The sequence below is a fragment of the Phalacrocorax carbo genome, chromosome 1, assembly GCF_963921805.1.
Source record: "Phalacrocorax carbo chromosome 1, bPhaCar2.1, whole genome shotgun sequence".
NCBI lineage: Eukaryota > Metazoa > Chordata > Aves > Suliformes > Phalacrocoracidae > Phalacrocorax > Phalacrocorax carbo.
The window spans coordinates 61,507,265-61,526,505 of NC_087513.1; the positions used below are offsets into that span (position 1 = coordinate 61,507,265).

Here is a 19,241-nt window from a genome sequence, read left to right on the forward strand (position 1 = left end):
CCATAGACACCTTTGGAAAATATTAATGTACTGGATTTCTGCTTACGATAAAGGTCACGGTTAGCCAAGAAGCTGATTTCTGTCCATTAGCAGCACCTCTGAGAAAGTTCCTCAGACAGGGGCTTAGGGACTGAGATGCATTATTAAAGCTCCTTTATAATGACAACTCTTAAACACAGCTCAAAAGAGCTTTACTAGTATTAGCTAAGCAGAATGCATGGATTGGCAAGCTTACGCTCAGCTATATGCTCACATAATATAGCGCGGCACTGTGTTGCCACCTCGGTAGAGATCACAAACAGATATAACCACTTCTGTAGAGTGATATGCCCACAGTAACAAAACCTGCCCCGTAGGCTTTCAAACCTTACTGGGTTCAATGCAGTGCTGCATGACCACAACCAGGTTGCTTAAGGCTGGGAGCTGTTCTGTGTGAACTGATAGTAGGGGCCTGTGGTTGGGTTGCACAGAGTCGGCTTGGCAGCATTTGCACTCGCTGTGGAGACATGCCTCCAAAATAATAAGCTCTGAACACAATATAGAGAGGCAAAGGATGACTTGCACACAAAGCTGCACGTATCAGAGTGAAAAGCACGCATTAATCAGCCTAGTTAAGCTGCCACAAATCTGAGTGTAGATATCTGGAACTTGGTATAAGAGGTGTGTAGTTGATTTTTTTTTCTTTTCCTTTTGTTTTGCTTTTTAAAGCACTCTTTGTTAATTCACTAAAAAAAATATTGAATAATCTAAGTCAGAAGTTTCGCTTCAGCTTCATGAAACTGATTTGAAATATACACATTACTACTGATAGTGATGTTGACATTATTGATCTACCATCTTCTGCTCTAGTCTACAATCACTTGAGAACACTAAGAAGCAATGTACTTCATACACTGACTTGAAGGAATAAGGCAATTTATCTTCCTAACTACACACCTTTTCTGTCCCACAGCTGAAAAATGATGCAATAAACATCACTGCTGTAGCTTCACAACCTAGCATATGTATACAACAAAACACAGCAGTTTCCTTATGGAAATTTCAACAGAAGGCTTTTTATTACCGCCTACTGGTTTTGCATTACTGCAAGCTCCCTTCTACTCTTGTTACTCTCTTCTGTCCTAAAAACATCCCCATCCTTTGAAAACCAGCGTCTGCTTTTCTTTGCAGGTTCTCAGAATTTTTATAGATCTTACCCTCCATCCTACGCCAAGACAGTTGTGCCCCCATTGATGGGAAAGAAGTAAACTACCGAAATAGACTTTGGACATATGGCACATCACAATCCACCACTCAGCACTGCACTCTTCCATTATAACAGAAGTTCTTCTAAGGGACCAAGGTTTAGTGTGAATTCAATGCTATGCTGAAATATTTTCTCCACATTTTCTTTCACTCCACAGTGACCTCTTCTACTTCTCGAGAACAAAAGAAATGCCTCCTGTCTGGAGGAATAATTCAGCTCTAGGTCTTGACCAATGAAATAGTTTTATTTCTAGGAAGCTCAATTAACTTCTAAATAGTTAATTCTAACACAACAAGATGAGGGAAAATGTGCTTAACTACTGCTGTAAAGAAGAGTTACTGACTTACATTGAATTTCAGCAAGTTCCAAATATTTGAGATAATGACAACTCTAAGAGCTGGTATATTCTGCACCACTGTGGATTCTTTTAATTAATTCTAGATATGCTTCTGAAAGAAGTATCCTAACCAAAAATCATAAATTATGTGGCTACAGGCAGGAAGTACCAGACCCTAGAAATGAAGGGTGAGATCCTAACTCTGCTTAAGCATAGGCAAAATCTCCTTTTATGAAACTATATAAGCTCACAAATTACAAAATCTCCCCCACTGTCAAGAATTAAAACAACATACACAACTATTTCTGAAAGATATTACTTTCAGATAAAACTAGAAACTTCCTGAAGTTAATTTTGAATAGTTTTTAAAACTTTCTCAATTATGAGTTTAATTTTAATTCAGCTACTAATAACCACTGTTGAGATAGCTACCTGCTGTTTTCCGACAGCATCATCTCCCATTAGTGGGGACTAAGTTTCATTCTATTAAGAAGTATACCATGACGTTTTTATGCTTTCCTGCTTCAGAGCGTAAGGAAAAGAATATTGTATAACTAGGGCTAGCCTCAAAAGAAATCCCACTGATCAGGCAGAAATGTTATGCCCCTCCAGTGTCAAAGATGCCCAGATCCAAGACGTTGAGGATGTCACCCACCTACTTACAAGGAAAGTATAAATCTGTATTTTCTCTCTCATACCTTGGCAGCTGCCAGACCACCTGAGCCCCCACCAATGACAATGAGATCATAGTCATAGGAATGTGGCACCGGCGTATGTCCGTTCATTTCCAGCAGTTTCTGAAGCTTGCCTTCCTTATGTGCCTGAACAGAGAAAACAAAAAGGATTAGGGAACATTGAAACATTACCCACTGTGCTCAAAAATTAATATTTTCAGCAGCAAATATTGTGGTAAGGGAACATATATGAATCTAAATTTTCTGAGCTCTGCTTTTAATTAGCTTTCAAAAATTTCCTGTTCTTAATCTATCCTTGAATGGCTCAGTACCTATTAGATACTGAAATATGAATTTTCTTGGTCGTTGGAGCCCTGGGTTTTCTTGCAGAGCTTAGTTTTCCCAAGTCAACGCAATTCCAGTACCTCCTCATACTGTGTACTCCAGGATGATATTTATCTGCGGACGCAGGTATTCCATTAGTTTATTTTATTCTTTTCATCTGCCCTGAACTTTCCTAATTAGTGTTTTTCCCCTCCTCCTGCATATATTAGTAGGAAAATACAACAATCATATACAACGTAATTATCTGCAATTACCAGCCTTACCAACTGAATGAACAAAACTGAATGAAGAAAACTATTTCTGAAAACTAAATTTTTGTAACATGCCTGTGTTTATTATTGCTTTAGTTTAGCATTGTAACTAACTCTGGTGTCAAATGGCTCAAGTGTGAATACTCACAAGAGATTCGTTTTTATTCTTTTGATCAGATGACTGCTACCACAGAAAAACAACCGTAAGTCCTAAAATGCATTTCGACAGCTGTGTGCCACAAAGAGCATCACACTGCCTTCACATACTCTTTCTAAAATGAGCCTTGGTACTTAATTTGTGAAGCTCAAATTTATCAGGGCTTCAAACCTTCAAGCCTTTGGAGTTGATGGAAAAATTCTCAATGCCTCTCAAACTGCAGGACAAGATCTGGAGTGAGTAAAAACCAGATTCCTCAGCTGATGTAAATCAGTGAGTATCAACTGAATTCATGACAAAACTTTTAAGACCAAAAAGGTAAATAAAGAAAGCCATGCTTAGTCACTTTACAAATCTGCTCACTTTTATTCAAGTGTTTCTATCTGGCTAACTAGGTAGGAATTGATTCAGTACTACTGGAGTAGTCATGGCAAATAAAAGGAGCAAAAATAACCTGAAGAATCTTCCCTTCTCTTTTCATCTTATTTTGCATTAAGCAGCCCTTTGTGCTCAACCCATTCTAGCGTCGCCTTCCTCCAAGTTTCATTATTCCCTCTCTGTAGGTATGTCTACCCTACAGACTGCCACCAGCACAGCCATATCACTGACAAAATCCCCCAACCCTCCAGCGAATTACACAGCAATGTCAGCAGAAATTCAGGCTGTGCATCTGCCTGTAGAAATTTACATTTTAATAGTATTTGATAACCCTGGGGTAGCATGTTAATAGCAGAAACAAAACCTAGAAAACACCTGTGGCTGTTGTGAAGACATCCAAAAATACCCCATCTTCCTTCCTCTTCTCCTGCTCTGCCACCCCAATATATACACCTACTACTCAATCTACTTTGCGCTAGGTTCCCCTTCTATTTTCATAATATAGCCATTGACCAGGCTCAAACATCCTACTGCAATCAGAATGAGAGTGAAAAAGGAACATATGCTGTATTATCATATGCTGTTTCCCTTTAATCCTATTTAGGGATATAAAATTAGAGCAAGTGTGCCATTCTTGTTTGCTCAGTGGCAACGGGACAGTGTGGAGCTTAAGCACAGGCAAACTCCCACACAGTCATCAGACCCAACTACCAAGAACGGTATCTTATGATGCATATAAAGAAACCACAATAACTACTCATAAAATTTGCTTAGATCACTATTTATATCATGTTACTTCTTTTTCTTTTAAGAAAAATGCTTTATGTTTTCACATGGATTAAGAAACTTCAGGTTTTATTCGCTACTGTTCAATCCATTTTTCATTAGTTCTTCTTAATCATTCTTCATAAAAACATATTTAAAGTTTAGATCAGACAAAGTAGATTACAACCTTCCCCTCCGAAACCACATCCTAGAACCCCGCTCCAAAGCGGCCAGGATCTTGACAAGCTCCACTTCCCGTTTTCTGGGGCAACTTGTTCATGACCATGATCCCATCCTGAGAACAGATCTCCTCCATTCTTGTCCCAAGAACTACAATTTTTAAAAGAAAGCCTACATTCTTATTATTTTTCAAGGTCAAAACTATATTATAGACTTTAAAAATGTATCTCCCCCTACCTTTAAAGGTTTCTCATGATCTCCTATTTGCTTCTCCTGTACAAAAACAACTGGCTGTGAAGTTTCTGCTGTTACTTCGCACTGCCCTTCTTGCAGCTTCTGTGCTCCCTCTGTGAAATAAAGAATAAAATAACGTAGTGTCTGGAGAGACGTTCTTTATGAAGGCTGAGCTCCTCAAGCAAAATTGTCTGGGGGAGTGGCCTGGCGGCCTCATCGCTTCCTCATCAGCGGCATGCCTGTCTCAGGGGTGCATTTCCTACGGCGACCGATGAGTCATTTGCAACGTTAGGATGACTTGCTATATTTTCTCTTTAATAAAATCCCATGAGATTTGGCTAGGATTTCAGCAGATTTTGCCAATCACACAGTATGCTTGGAACAAAGCAAGGAAATAAGATTTGCTGTGGCTAAGCCTGAAACTTCAGTCCTAAAGGAAAATTGTAATTTTTTACCTTTCTTGCACAGAAAGTGATTTTCTTATGCTGATGTGCTGTCATTTTGTTCAGACTTGTACTTTATAAACTGAATTAAAAGTTTTCATTTTTCTCCTGCAATTAGTTCCCTGGAGACTTCTTTCAGTTCAATGTATTGATATAACTGTTTTTGCCATGCCTCTCCCCATCCCCCCCCCCCCCCCCCCCCCCCCAAAATAATTTCTGCCATATGGTATTGCCTATACTATGAAATCTTCTAAATTAATATCTTCAAAATCCTGGAAAAGATCTGTGTTCGCTCACTGGTCATAACTGATTTTAAATATCTATGCTGTTGGAGATATATGTATATATCCAATAGAAAACGTTAAGCATATTAGTGGAAAGAAAAAAAGCATCTCTGCACATGGTAATATTTTATTTGACATGGTATGGGAAAAAAACAGAAGAAAATCTGATACTTGATTGGAATCCATTATCAGCTCTGTCTTCCTCCACATAACTCTGAGTTACATTAGGCTTAATTTCCAATAAATGGGTCAGTACACACTTATTTGTACTTAATCACATACCTATTTTGCACTGCACAACCAGCATTAATTAGCAAACTCTGACACGTGCACATACTTAGACAAACAGCCATACTGAATGCATATACATTCCTTGGGCACTGAGCCCACAGACCTGAAGAGCATTCACACACACACACACACGCGCGCGCGCGCACAAAAGGCAGTCATTAAAAATTGGTCTGTAACCTCGTTGTCTCTGATTTCTTCTCTGAAACTTGGCGATAAAATTCCTTTATCTTACAAAAGTATCGGGAAGAGTACTTTGCTGATGTTGGTACAAGGGTTTAAAGATCAGAATCATTACACAATAGTTAATAGTAATATTAGTGATGGATAATACTTGGCCTATTCTAGCTTGAGGAAGGTACGCAGGAATTCAGCTGTGTATATACACATGCATACAAAAACAAAAAGCAAGAACATGGGCTTTGAACACTGGTCACAATCTTCACAAAGAATTTTTTTCTTCGATATATTATCAAAGCTACAGTCCTGCGTGTACCTGAAGCAACTGAAGCCTCATATTTTATTCCTATAACAAGTTTGAACAACCTCAGGAATGCTCACCTAAAACTGTATCTTCAATGGGATAAAAATCTAGTCATTAGACAACACAGGCATTTATATAAACATCTCTAATTATTTTCAGGTAGATCTGTGCTAGAGGTACTTTGCTTTAGCAATAGACCCAAAACCCAAAGGCAACCATAACCTCTGGCAGAGACTTAAAAGAGTTTCTATGCAGGCTGCTGCTACTAGGGGCCTCTCCCGTGCTGGTTTGGGCAACCTGCCACAGGCAGGATGACAAAGCAAAAAGTGCTCCGTGCGTCATGTGCCTGCTCTCCATAAAATTCCATCCGTTAATGGCAATTACTATAACCCACCGTCCTGGTGAATCGGTACTTTCCAGAAATCAATCAGCAGGTACCTTTTTGTAGCACTCCACTGCTAAGGAGAACCTGGATCACAGAGCCACTCTGGATAATCCTCAGAGGCGCAGTGGTAAGGATTACTCTCTTTGCCCATACACATCAGCATTACTTCGGCAAGTCTGTAGCAACCCACAGCCACTTCAGGAAGATCCAGTGAGGCTCTTACCCTGCACTACCACTGTCTGGTTTTTTATTAGTCCTAATCTAGAAGATGGTGGCTGTTGAGTGCTACCTCCCCTATGACCTGCCAAGTGCTCCTTCACATGGGATGAACCAGTCTAAGAAATCATTACTATCAAAATGGGACAAGCCTACTCTTTCCCACCACACTGTTTTTCTTCTTCTTCTTGCTGACAAAATACCCTGTCTGCATACTAGGCACCAGCTCTGGCAGCCGACAGACCCTTCACATGACCTAAATCAACTCACTAACCTAGATGAAAACTAGCACAGGAGAAGAAAAAGACGTGGACGGTTTCCCACCAGCCTAACAAGTTCAGCCAGCTCAGGAAAGGATCCCATGAGCACTGCAGCCGGTGGCAGGCAGAAGGCATATCCACGCAGACCAGGGTGAAGGAAGAGGGAGCAGCAACATATCTCTCCCAGGTGGCAGCAAAACTGCCAGATTTGCCTACCAGCTTGTTAAATCAGCCAAACCCTGCCTTTTTAGCATCTACCTGAATCTATTTCTGAAGCAGACTACACTAAACCGCACTGCCACTGCTTTAGCAGAGCAAAAAACCCCAAAAACCAAAGAGTGAAACAACTACATTTTTTTAAATCCATATCCTTCCTTATTGGGAGCAAGCTTCCTCATGAACCAAAGTCCTCCCTGTTACCGAGGCCTCTGAACTTTCGACTGTCAGTTGTGTAACTTCTGGCAGGAGTAAAAAAAGGCACGATTGGTTTCAGAAGGCCTTGACCACACAGGAATGTGACCAGCCCAACACAATGGCCCAGACCAGCTTTGTGAGCAGAACTGCTCCAGGATAAGAATCACCATGCTCTGCAAAAATGTCCACCCAGGGATCCAAAGGGCTGCTGAGGCAGGACGTGGAGACCTGCGGAAAGCACCTGCCCTTCCGCTACTCACCATGAAGGTCTAAAAGTGGCACTTCAAGGCAAAGGTCTTTGCTGATTTACCTAGATTTTCTGTATCACTCTGCAGGACATTATCAACAAGAACAAACTTCACATTTTTTACAAACTACATAATTAAAAAATAGCTGTCTCTATTCCAGTAGTTCAGAAGATGCCTCTAATTTTGTAATGCTTATGAACAATCATGTGACTTGCTTTACACCCTTCCGTTCAGGCATCTGAGAAGACTATTTCAAATGATGATAAATGTTTACCTTACACTCAAAATAGCTCTTTAGGTAGAGAAAGTTTCAGCTCCTCCTTCTCTCACTTCTGCCCTTTCAACACAGGTCACTACCTCCCGTGTTGCGTAAACTCAAACATTTGGAAGTGATGGTAACAGAGCCATTATATCACCCAGATTACGACAAGAGAGAAACCCCAAACCTTTAAAATACACACCTCCAGCCTGGATCACATCACAGCAAGGCAGCCTCTCAGCGTGGATCTATCAGCTGAACTGACAAAACTGTGAAGGAATGGAAACTTGGGGCAGGATACAGAGGAGGAGAATCTCCTAAATTGCCTTTGCCCCTAGAGGAACCACAATGCACCCACACTTCTCAGAGAGCCAGGATCAGTGGGTGGGAAAGTGAAAAATAATACTTAGAAACTGTACTTTGATGAGTGGATGCAAGGTAGACCTTCAGCCTACTTCACAGTATTTTTCACTGTGACAGAGACACTGTGCAGCCTTACGGCTAATCAAGAGAAGCAACGGAGCTGGCTACTGTAGATGTGTCAGGGCTTGCTTAGATAGGGCTGCATGAGCTGTGCTCTAGTGATCCTTGCCAAGAACTGCTGGTACCTTTGACAGAATAAACTAGCACAGCCCTGTGGCTATTCTCTTTCTGTGGCTGCCCTGCCAGAGGAAGTCTAAAGGTAGCGCAGAGGTACATTTGCCTCCCCACCTGAACTCTGCCAAAATCTGAACCCATAACAAGTCAGTAACAGTTACAACAGGCCAACCTGACATTTACACACACAGAATTCAATGCTCGCTGACAAGCACTGTTAATCAAGAGTGAACCACTGATGATGTCCCATGAATGCTACTTCTGAAGGCTGGTATATGTGACCCTTGAATCCTGCTGTCTATGCACAGGACCAAGATATATGTTACACCCAATTACAAGCACTTCTAGCCTTCTCTCTGAAATTGTCCTTGACTATGTGTAAAGGACCATGTGTGACGACAACTGCACAGAAATTACATAGCTAGAGTAAAATCTTTGGTTTCCCTCCAAAGTGTCAAATATTAAGAAAACAAAACCCAGAAGGTGAAAAAAACCCTACCTCAGAGTATTTTTTTGCACCTACTAACATAAGCAGAAGCTTGCAACAGTTGTATGTACTCCTTATGGTTTGTAATTTCAGCCTGCAAGGAATAAGTTCCACGGTGAGTGGAACAAACGAAAACACTTCACCAATACCACAAAAACATGTGCTTTCCCAGGGCTAAAGGCTGTTTTTTTCTCGAAGAATCTCACTGTCTGCATATGCAAGCACTGAGGAAGAAGTTAAGAAAGAGTGAGCTATGCACTCAGCCCTTAAGACCGCTTGCTCACTTATCTGTTTGGTGCAGTTCAAATGAAAAACAAAGAACTGGGCATTTGAATAGCTCCTTCACCTGCAGAGTGCACAGACATTAACAGATGAGACTGAACAGTGAAATCACTTTCATCCTCCCAGGATCACAGGTCTGCTTTCTTATCTGCCTGCTTTCCACACATGCAGACTTCATGTAGCACAAAGAAAGCACCGCATGCATAAGCCCAGAAAATGGCCTTGATGATCCTCTGGTTCTGCCAGTGACTCGCTTGACATGTTGCTGAAACATCCAAAAGGTGTTCAAGTGTTTGAAATTATTGTGATAGTAAGCATCCCATCAGAAAGCCGGTGCTCCCTCCATGTCTGACCAAGGAGCCAGAACCATTGGTGAGAGTTACTTCATTAAGCTATTGCTTTTCTTCTTAGCAATACTTGACTACTGATATAAATGAGAGCTGACCCAAACCAGCCCCAACTTCACTAAGGGACTGGTTGTGTAATCTGGCTCACTGATGTCCTTTTCTACACTCACTTCCCTATAGGCCTACTGAATTCACAAACAAATGCAACAGGGTGTTTCATACAAAGTTTGATTCTGACTTGGTCTCAAATTCAAAAACCACCAGGCTTCAAGACTGACAAGTAAAAGTCTTATCAGTGTCAACTCTGTGCCTGGAAAAACTATGGAGAAGATTATTCTGGGAGTTACTGAAAAAAACATGTGAAAGACAATGCAGTCCTTGGTCCCAGCCAGCACGGGTTCACAAGGGGAAAGTCCTGCCTAACAAATTTGATCTCCTTCTATAACAAGGTTGCCCACTGAGTTGATCAAGGAAAATCAGTCGATGTGATCATTTTAGATTTCAGTAAAGCTTTCGATACTGTCTCTTACAGTATTCTCCCGGACAAAATGTCCAGCGTACAGCAGGATAAACATGTACTGCAATGGGTGAGCAACTGGCTGATGGGTCCGGCTCAAAGGGTCATAGTATATGGGGTTACATCGGGCTGGCAGCCAGTCACTAGTGGGGTTCCGCAGGGATCCATCTTGGGGCCAGTACTCATTAATCTCTTCATAAATGACTTGGATGCAGGCCTTGAAAGAATACTAATTAAGTTTGCTGATGGTACAAAATTGGGAGGAGCTGTTGACACTCACAAGGACAGAGAGGCCCTGCAGAGGGATCTGGACAGACTGGAGAGCTGGGCAATCGCTAACCCTATGAAGTTTAACAAGGGCAAGTGCCAGATTTTGCACCTGGGTCACAGCAACCCTGGGTGTACATACAGACTGGGGAATGAGAGGCTGGAGAGCTGCTCTGCAGAGAGGGACCTGGGGGTTCTGGTCGATGGAAAATTGAACATGAGCCAATGGTGTGCCCTGGCAGCCAAGAGGGCCAACCGAGTCCTGAGGTGCATCAAGCACTGCATTGCAGCTGGTCGATGGAGGTAATTGTCCCGCCCTGCTCTGCACTGGAGAGGCCTCACCTTGATGAGTGCTGTGTGTAGTTTTGGGTGCCACAGTACATTAAGGATAAAAAGCTACTAGAGTGTCCAGAGAAGGGCCACAAATTTGGTGAAGGGTTTAGTGGAGAAACGATAAAATGAGTAGCTGAAGTCCCTTGGTTTGTTCGGCCTGGAGAGGAGGAGACTGACGGGAGACCTCATCACAGTCTACAGCTTCCTCACAAGGGGAGGAAGAGGGGCAGGTACTCATCTCTTCTCTCTGGAGACCAATGACAGGACCCGAGGGAATGGCAGGGGAGGTTTAGGTTGGATATTAGGAAAAGGTTCTTCACCCAGAGGGTGGTAGAGCACTGGAACAGGCTCTCCAGGGAGGCAGTCACAGCACCAAGCCTGATGCTATTCAAGAAGCACTTGGACTATGCTGTCAGAGATATGGTGTGAATTTTGGGCTTGTCCTGTGCAGGGACAGGAGTGGACTTGATGATCCTTGTGGGTCTCTTCCAAATCGGGGGCGGGGGAAATCAAAGCAGAATTTTCTTGAAGTTCAATAGGAATCAACACCTAAACCTTTGCTCTGCCAGAGATAACTGGTTGGAATAGCACTTAATTGCTTTCAAGTGTAAAATGCATTTTCCAAAGAAGTCAGAAGTTTTCCCAACTATGTTATTGCTTATATTTATTCAGTGTGTTGCTGCAAAGTGCTTTAGTTTCCATTGGATTCTTGTTAATTGGCTTTTCATACATAAGAGCTTAAGACTTGTTCCATTTAAATAAAGCATAGCTTGAATGGGTTCGACATCAAGACATAATGTAGAATAACTTAACTTTGCATTTAGTTGAAACAGGGTACACAAACAGAAACTAGGGGACTCTACTTCAGCACAGATTACTGTTAACAGAGTCCTGGACTGTAGTCTGTAGTGTTACTTCAAAACACTTACCTTGCTCATGAAAACATAAATTCTTTTTTACCACAACTATTTGAGTACAAAAGGCATTTGAAAGCCTTTTCGTCAGGGCAAAACATGTAGTTACAAATTTTTCTTCTGGAAACTTTTCAACCTAAGTGTTAAGTTCTCTAAGCCAGAAAAGAAAAAACCTGATCATTCTCAGCAAATCAAATGTGGTTAACATATGAAAAAGGCAGAAAATGACAGAAAGCTTCACAGTGCTTTCTCAAAGGACCATAAAATTCTACTGAGAACTTTTAATCTAACCTCTACATAGCAGGGCAGGAATTAGAAAACCAAAACAAGCCAAATAAGAAATACTGACCGAGGAATGACAACTGCTAGATCAAACAAAAGACAGGCTTTGAAGTGACATCTATCTGAGGGCCTGATTCAAAGCTCTCTATACCCAATGGAAAAGCTCCCACCCAAACAAAGGCCTTAAGTGACAAAATTCACCCCTTTCAGCTCAATTTTCTAATGAACATCTGGGAACTGACTCAGCAACATCCTCCAATCCAGTTTTCACTCAAGATGGGTCAGCACTGTTTTGAGGGCAGCAATACACCGCCTTTGCATCCAAGAAGAATGAGAGGGCAAGAAGCTCAGCACTAAAATACCTCCTTCTCAGCCTCCACGTGACCAGGCACTCAAGCTCATAACCTGTCACATCCTGATAGTCTGCAAAGGGGTTCTGAAATTGGCCTGAGTTCCTAGTTCCTAACAACAGAAGTAATTCTTACTTCCAGGCATTTATTTTTCCTTTTGCTTTTCTAAATATCCAGTGGGAATTTGAAGCCCCACTCCAACAAGACCCAGGCTTTCTTGCAGACTTTCCTAGTAGTGCTCTCACCACCAAAGTCCTTAGCAGCATCACACAATTGGTACTTGCCCTGGAAAGTCTTCTGCCTTTACTCTTTTCTTATGTAATTGTTTACCATAAACCATATAGGAATTAGCCAGGTTGCTCTAATTAGCACTAATAGGGATGTTTTCTGTGAGCATAACATCACGTGCTGACCTCAAATATTTCTAGAACATCTACAATACAAACTCTGTTGGCTTATACAGAACAAGCTGTATAAATTAAACAAAGGTAAACTTCAGATTATCTCTTTCTCAGTAAAAAGGCAGTTAATGCTAAATTAATTGAATATCTTTGACCACTTCAATCTTTCATTTTATTTCATCATGAACTAAATTAACTAGGTTATGAAAAACTTAATATAAAGCTTCCCTGCCTCTGGAACCATAGTAAAAGCTTCAACATCTCATGTAAAGATTCATATGCAATCTTTATGGAAAACATCATCTTATAATACTGGTAATTTTAACATGGGATTTCCCTCTATTCCCTTCAAAAGTCGCTATTGCATTTGGATTTACCCATATCAGTACAATGTTTTGTCTAATCCAAATCAAAACAAAGGAGGCTGATTTCTCGTATGACTACCCATAGGTCTATCATGCTCACAGTGCCATCCATACTCGCTCACCCTTCATTTGGGATGACCTGAAGAAGCTGAGCTTCCTGGGTTTTTTTCCTTTAAATTCCTGTGGCCAACACAAACCTGTGGCTCCCACAAACTGTGATTAATACTCTCATGCTCCTTTTTTTTTTCCTGGTCAATAAACAAACAACTCTCTAAGAAGAGGAGGTAGTATCACCAGCCACACTAGAACAAGTGTGGCACCTGAGGCACAGAGAGGTGAAACAGGACCGAGCAGGGCTGGAACAGGATCTCCTGGTGCTGGTGCCATTCATTAGTCCCTACCACAATCGGCCATGCTTTTATTGTCACTACCACAGCTACAGCCATTTATTCATTCCCACACATCTCTTTGAGAACATAAAAAAAGAACAAACAGTGGAAAACAGCTCACACACATTCAGGTTTTTTTGTCAAATGAGCCAGTATTAAAAGTGAACACGGTTAAAGGAAAACAAGCTTTTTTCAGGTGATCTCCCAGAATGGTCATGAAGTTTAAGGCAGGTACCACAGCATGGAAAGTACTTGAGTACCTGGCTCAGAAGTCTGTGATTTTTTGTTCTCCCCAAGCCAGGCTTTTTTAAGAGTGGGGGAAAAAAACACTTAGTCCAGAGTAACGGAAGTTTCATGTCTTTGAAAAACAAAAGGACTTGGGTAGAAGAATTCAGTCCTGCTTTTTGCAGCCCAGTAAACAATGACATGCCATTTCTACAAAGTGAGCGAAGCAGGATAATCTAACAGGTCATTGCCTTCCAAACTGTCTTGCTACCCAAGTGCAAACCAAGCTGATGCATACAGGTTCTGACAAAGGTCTAGCTGGCAACAGTTGTGAAAGATGGGTAAATACGTTACACTTTTGTGAACTAGAATTACAGAGAGGTGCTTGTTTCATGTCAGGCTGTGCAAACAGTAGAGGAATTAAGGAAATTAAGACTTCTTCCCACCATGCTGGGGGTGCAACACCACGACACAGGCGAGGTGACCGTGCCAAACAACAACTTCTTCTCCAAGCAGCAGACTTAACAGGTAAAACAGGCATGTTTGCTAGAATAGAAGATGAAATGAGATGGTATCTCAGTTCACTACATAAAACCAGTTCATTAGCAGATTCTTAAGAAAAGTTTAGGACTAGACTAGACTAAGCTATTATTATTTTATATGGAAACAGAAGTATTTGCATACTTTACTTACTTCCTCCCTTTGCATTTGTTATCTCTCTTAGGCAAATGAAAGTGCTGGGTCAGAAAGCATTCTAACAACCAAAAATTACTGGTTGGGGGGGGTCGCACAGTTCTGCAGGGTTTGCCACAGACAGTCCGACTACCTGGTCAACAGTGCAAGGCATGGACACTACATACAGAAAAGGCAATATGCTATGGAAAGCAACTGCTGTGACCTTTCGGAAAGAAAAACAGAAGTTAAAACCAAGCTGAAGAGGAGGAAGAAGAGAAGGTATCGGATGTAGCTTGGCAAGCTAGAAGATGGCTCTGTGAGGAAGACCTACAATGTGACACCACATTCTGAAAAGGAAGTTACTGAAAAGTATGAACGAGGGAAAAACTGAACAAGCACTGAAAAAGAATTTCACAGGGAGTATATGAGTCAAGATACTACAGACTGGAAGGCAGCTGCATAACAACAGGCAGATATCAAAACCCAGATATCAAAAACAGAGGAGGCATCAAAGATAAAACTTTCTCAGGAGATCGCAGTGGTGAAGTGCACTCACTTCAAGCCAGCAAAAAAAGAAAAGTTACCAATTCAGCATACTGAATAAGCCAAAGTGCACGATTTTATCTGGTATTTGTTTTGTTTTCTGCAAGCACAACCAAAAAGATAGTAAGACACCCTACCAAAGGATGCCCAAGATGGGCCTGATGGAGGAACAACCTTCAGACAGGAACAAGCAGTGAAGTTTTATCTCCAAGGAAGCCTTGAAAATAGAGAAGCTGTAAGAATGGACTGGAAAAAGGGGACCAGTAAGATATGTTGTGAGGGCCAAGCACTGTTCCCGTTCACAGCAGAAACCAAGGGGATGGCATAACTGTAAACAAGGGTAGAAGAAGAACATGGGCAACCATGACACCACCTCCAGGAGTCAAGTTCACTCTACTTGTCTCCACAGAGTGCTGTGACACATCTGTTATTGTTACTGTTACCCCGGAGCAGTTCACATGTAAATTATATCGTCAAAACATCTGCAGGAAATCCTGCAAAAATAAAAATACTTGGGGCCTCATTACTCACACAGTCACCACATGTAAATGTCAATGCAACTTAATCACCGTCAGTGTTTGTACTCCAGCACAGAACTAGGACCACCAGAGTGGATCCCGTTAGTCTCTCTCATAGTTACGCTGTATTCAGAGGCTCTCATATTAGCACTAAAAATAAAGAGCAATGATTTTAACAATACTTTGTTAATTCACTTTGTTGAGTCCAACCCAAATTTTGCTCCAAGTCTGTTATAACTTTCCCGGTCCACCAGCAAGTGTGTGCCATGGCCTGAAGGCCCAGCCCTGCAAGGAGCTTCAATTTACATGAAAGTCAAACTGAAATGAAAACGCAGCTGCTCATAAAATTCATCTAGCATGAAGTTCTGGGGGAAAAAAAGCAGCACTTGGGGTGATGCCAAGGCAGAGTCCCACAGAAACAATATGTTTTATAAAGCAAAAGCTGCAACCCAGGCTATCTTGATTCTGAGATGTGCGGGTTTAGCCCCTTATTGTCTAGCTTTGATTTTTCTCAATCCTTTTTGCACGTCTGTAACACAGAAAACTAAAAGTAGCGTGGAGATAAATTTAAAACTCAGGAAAAGCATTGTCCTCTGAGTTATTTCCAATTTTCACACCTTAGTACCCACAAAATGTCATAAATACTGCTTACGCAAAATGCAATTGGTGAAGTAAACTGAATGCTATTTGAAGATTGTGGGATAATCTTTTGAAAGCACAAGCTAAGGACAAGAGAATGTCTTTAATATACTTTGCATAACATAGCTGTAAGTGCTTTATCTTAATATTTTTACTCTTTCCTGTGCTAGTCATCATTTTCCTTTCCAGTTTTGCTCATTACCAGCTTGCTACTGTTTGCTTTTTTAAACATCCTTTTAGATCTTACAGCAAATTAACAACTCCGAATTTTTATTCCCCTTGACAAAATGATGGAAGGGTGGGAATAGGTCCAGAGAATAATTAAGAAACTCTTACAGCTAGGAACGGCCCAATTTCTTCCTCCTACTACACACAGAAGTTTAAATACACCTTGTCCAAGAGATGTATGTAGACATAAAATAAAACAAACACTAAAAAAAACCCAACCAAAACCACTGGCTGGCATGACTAACTATAGAAAGGGGTTAACTTAAAATTGTTCATTTTAGAGTCAGTTAAACAATGAGTAAGTAGCTTATTTGAAATATGCTTAAAGTAAATTACATGCATCTATTAGTATTTCTGGAATTATTTGTTTTTAATCTTTTATTTAACCTCTTCAACAGCACCCACAACTCTCCTCATCTCTTGCCCTTGATGGATATTATAAAATTTGGCATGTTCCTTTGGGAAAAGGATGTTGGGTTGAGCTAATAATCCACTGGTACGTGACCATCCCAGAAGCAAAGCTGCCTAGATGCTGCAGTATAAACCTTGACATCACAGTTTAAACCAAATTTCCTGAGGAATTACTTTAAGACGCTGCCAGCATTACAGAATGGGCAACAGGGAGTAACCAATGTCTTAAACTGAAAAAAATCAAAGATAGAGCAGAGCATATAAACAATAAGTTCTTCAAAAGTCATTTAGCCTAAATGAGTCAGCTTCACAGGGCTGAAGAGGCTCATTAAGATGCAGGCTTCATTTCTGAGCTTGTGTCACCATCATCCTAAGGAGCCAGGTTTGAGTGTAACTCCATAGCAGCTTACTCTGCCCCAAACTCTGTGCTATCACACCTGCCCAGCTTTCAATATCTGATTTAAAGCTAGATCGGGTATTTCTAAATCGTAAGATGGTAGTACCAGCATTAGGTAAGGGAACGGTTGTTGGTTAACCCTAACTGGCCTCAGGGCGCTGCACAGCCCTGAAGGTATAAGGACAACTGGACTCTCTTGACAGCGGCTTTGAGTTTTCCTTTTATCCAGTGCTTCCTACCAGCATCAAGGAACATCCAGGGCTTCCAACACCAGGCCTCTAATTAAAGATAGAAGGATTTTATGGTGGTATAACTGAAAAACACTAAGCAACATGGAGCCATAATGATAAGCCGATTTCATGAGTTTTAACTTTTATAAACCCCATCTTTTTATTTTCCAGCTCCTGCTGTGCTCCCGCCTTATACAAACTTTTACTGCACAGACATATTTATTCTCTGTTTGCCAATATATAATATATATTTTCTTAAAGCTACCAAGGCATGTTAGCTTCAGTGTTCTCCAACACTGCGGATCTAAAAGTATCTTCTAAAACTGACCCCTTTCCCAAGAATTTGGTAGAGCTGAAAACACTCCTCGGGTAGCAGATGCTCAATGAAATACTACATCCTAAGAGTGCATTTTTCATTTATGCAGAACTGCTGTACAGCGCCAGATGTAAGCACAGGTTAATTTTCAGGCATTCATTACTTTGAGCTCGTTACTCCTTTCATCGTCGGTTTTATAGACCCACTGAGAACACGGTTAATACTCTATCCAAAGAGCATCAGAGACTGAAGCTCTGACTCCAAAGAGGTACAAAGCAGAGAGCCAAAACTCAGATTTCCCCACTGCTCTTGCAGCCGTGCGCCTCCATCCTGGCAGACAGAAACCCTCCCCACGGACCAGAGCGCCGTTCAGCCCACACCTAACTCCAAACCCGTTTCCCTCCCCAGCGCACACCCGCGCAAGCCGCCGGCTCCCCTCGGGCAGCAGCGGTGACCCGCACCCTCACCCCGGCACCCCGCTCCCCCTCAGGGCCGGGGGGCCCCGCACCCCGGCTCCGGCCGCCCAGCGCCTCCCGTGCTGCTGGGACACCGTGCGCGAAGCCCAGCGCGGCCCCACAGCGCCCGCGCCGGCCTCAAATAAAGTCAAGTCAGGAGACAAAAAAACAAGCGTCGGAGGTTGCGTCTGGGAACCGCAATCAAACACGGGGCTCGGATCTACGCACGCCAGCCCCGTACCCCCCCGAGCACACCTGCAGGCGCCCAGCCGGCAGCAGGGCAGGAGGCCAGGCCCGGCCCGGCCCGGCGGCGCCCCGCTCCGCCCTCCCGGGTGTTTTACCAGGAGACCACAGTGACCCGCCCCCTCGGTGCGAAGCGTTACCCGGCAGGCGCGCGGTGCCCGCCCCCGCACCTGCCGGCCGCCCCCGCGGGGCGCTGCCGCCGCCGGGCTCCCGCCTCCCCGCCCCGCCCTTCCGCAGGCCGCTGCCCATGGCGCGGCGCCCCCTGGCGGCCGCCGCCGCCCCTCCCTCCTCCGCCCCGCTGGCGGAGCGGCGGCGCCGACGCGGCCCCGGGGCCGGGCGGGCTTCGGCGGGGGGCCGGGGGCGGCCCCGAGGCGGAAGCGCGGGTGGGAGCGGGCGCGTTTCACCCCCTGAGCGCTCCCTTCGCTCCTCTTCTTCCTTCCGTGAGGCGGGCAGCCGGGGGGCGGTGCCGGCCAGCTCCGGCCGGGCGCCGCCGGGGGAGGCTCCCAGCGCCGCCGGAGGGGAGCCCCTTCTGCAGCGGGGAGGGGGCGAGGGCCGGCCCGCCCGGCGGAGCCGCAGGACGGCCCGGGGAAGGTCGGTGCCGGCTCCCGCCGCCGAGTGGCACTGCCTGCTGCGGGACGCCGGGCCGAGGAGCGCATCCGGGAGGTGCTTTGGGATAAAAAGAGACGCTCAAACTGAAGGAATAAGGGTGCGAGGCGGAAGGTCTGGTGAGGGCTATCGCCCTGCTCCCTTCTGGGCTCTGGGTGTTGCTGGTCGTCGTTCTTTTGCAGGGCGGCCCAGGCGGCGGCCCCATTGCGGTGGCTTTCACGTGGCTTTGTGGCAAGAGGAGTGCCTGCCAGCCAGGACTTCTGGCATACACCGAGGAGGCGGACAGGGTAAGGTGAAAGCCATGACCCCATAAACCACCCTCACACCTGCACAGAAATGTCTGCTGCTGCTGCTTCTGTCGGCTCCAGTTTGAGCT

The 19,241-nt window shown here is 43.5% G+C and overlaps 1 protein-coding gene across 3 annotated transcripts in view; it reads right to left on the reverse strand.

Moving 5' to 3' along the window:
- Positions 1 to 18,682, reverse strand: part of TXNRD1 (thioredoxin reductase 1) — a 41,591-nt gene extending 22,909 nt beyond the window's left edge. The window contains exons 1-3 of one of the 3 annotated variants that reach the window (XM_064456076.1): positions 18,664 to 18,682; positions 4,571 to 4,680; positions 2,282 to 2,404 (exon numbers count right to left, since the gene is read on the reverse strand). In XM_064456076.1, the coding sequence (XP_064312146.1) occupies positions 2,282 to 2,368 (87 nt within the window). In that variant the 5' untranslated portion in view covers positions 2,369 to 2,404; positions 4,571 to 4,680; positions 18,664 to 18,682. Of the gene's footprint in view, positions 1 to 2,281; positions 2,405 to 2,589; positions 2,717 to 4,340; positions 4,484 to 4,570; positions 5,181 to 18,663 lie in introns of those variants that run through there. The other 2 variants (XM_064456067.1, XM_064456058.1) reach the window with 2 other exon arrangements.
- Positions 18,683 to 19,241: the final 559 nt, after the last annotated feature.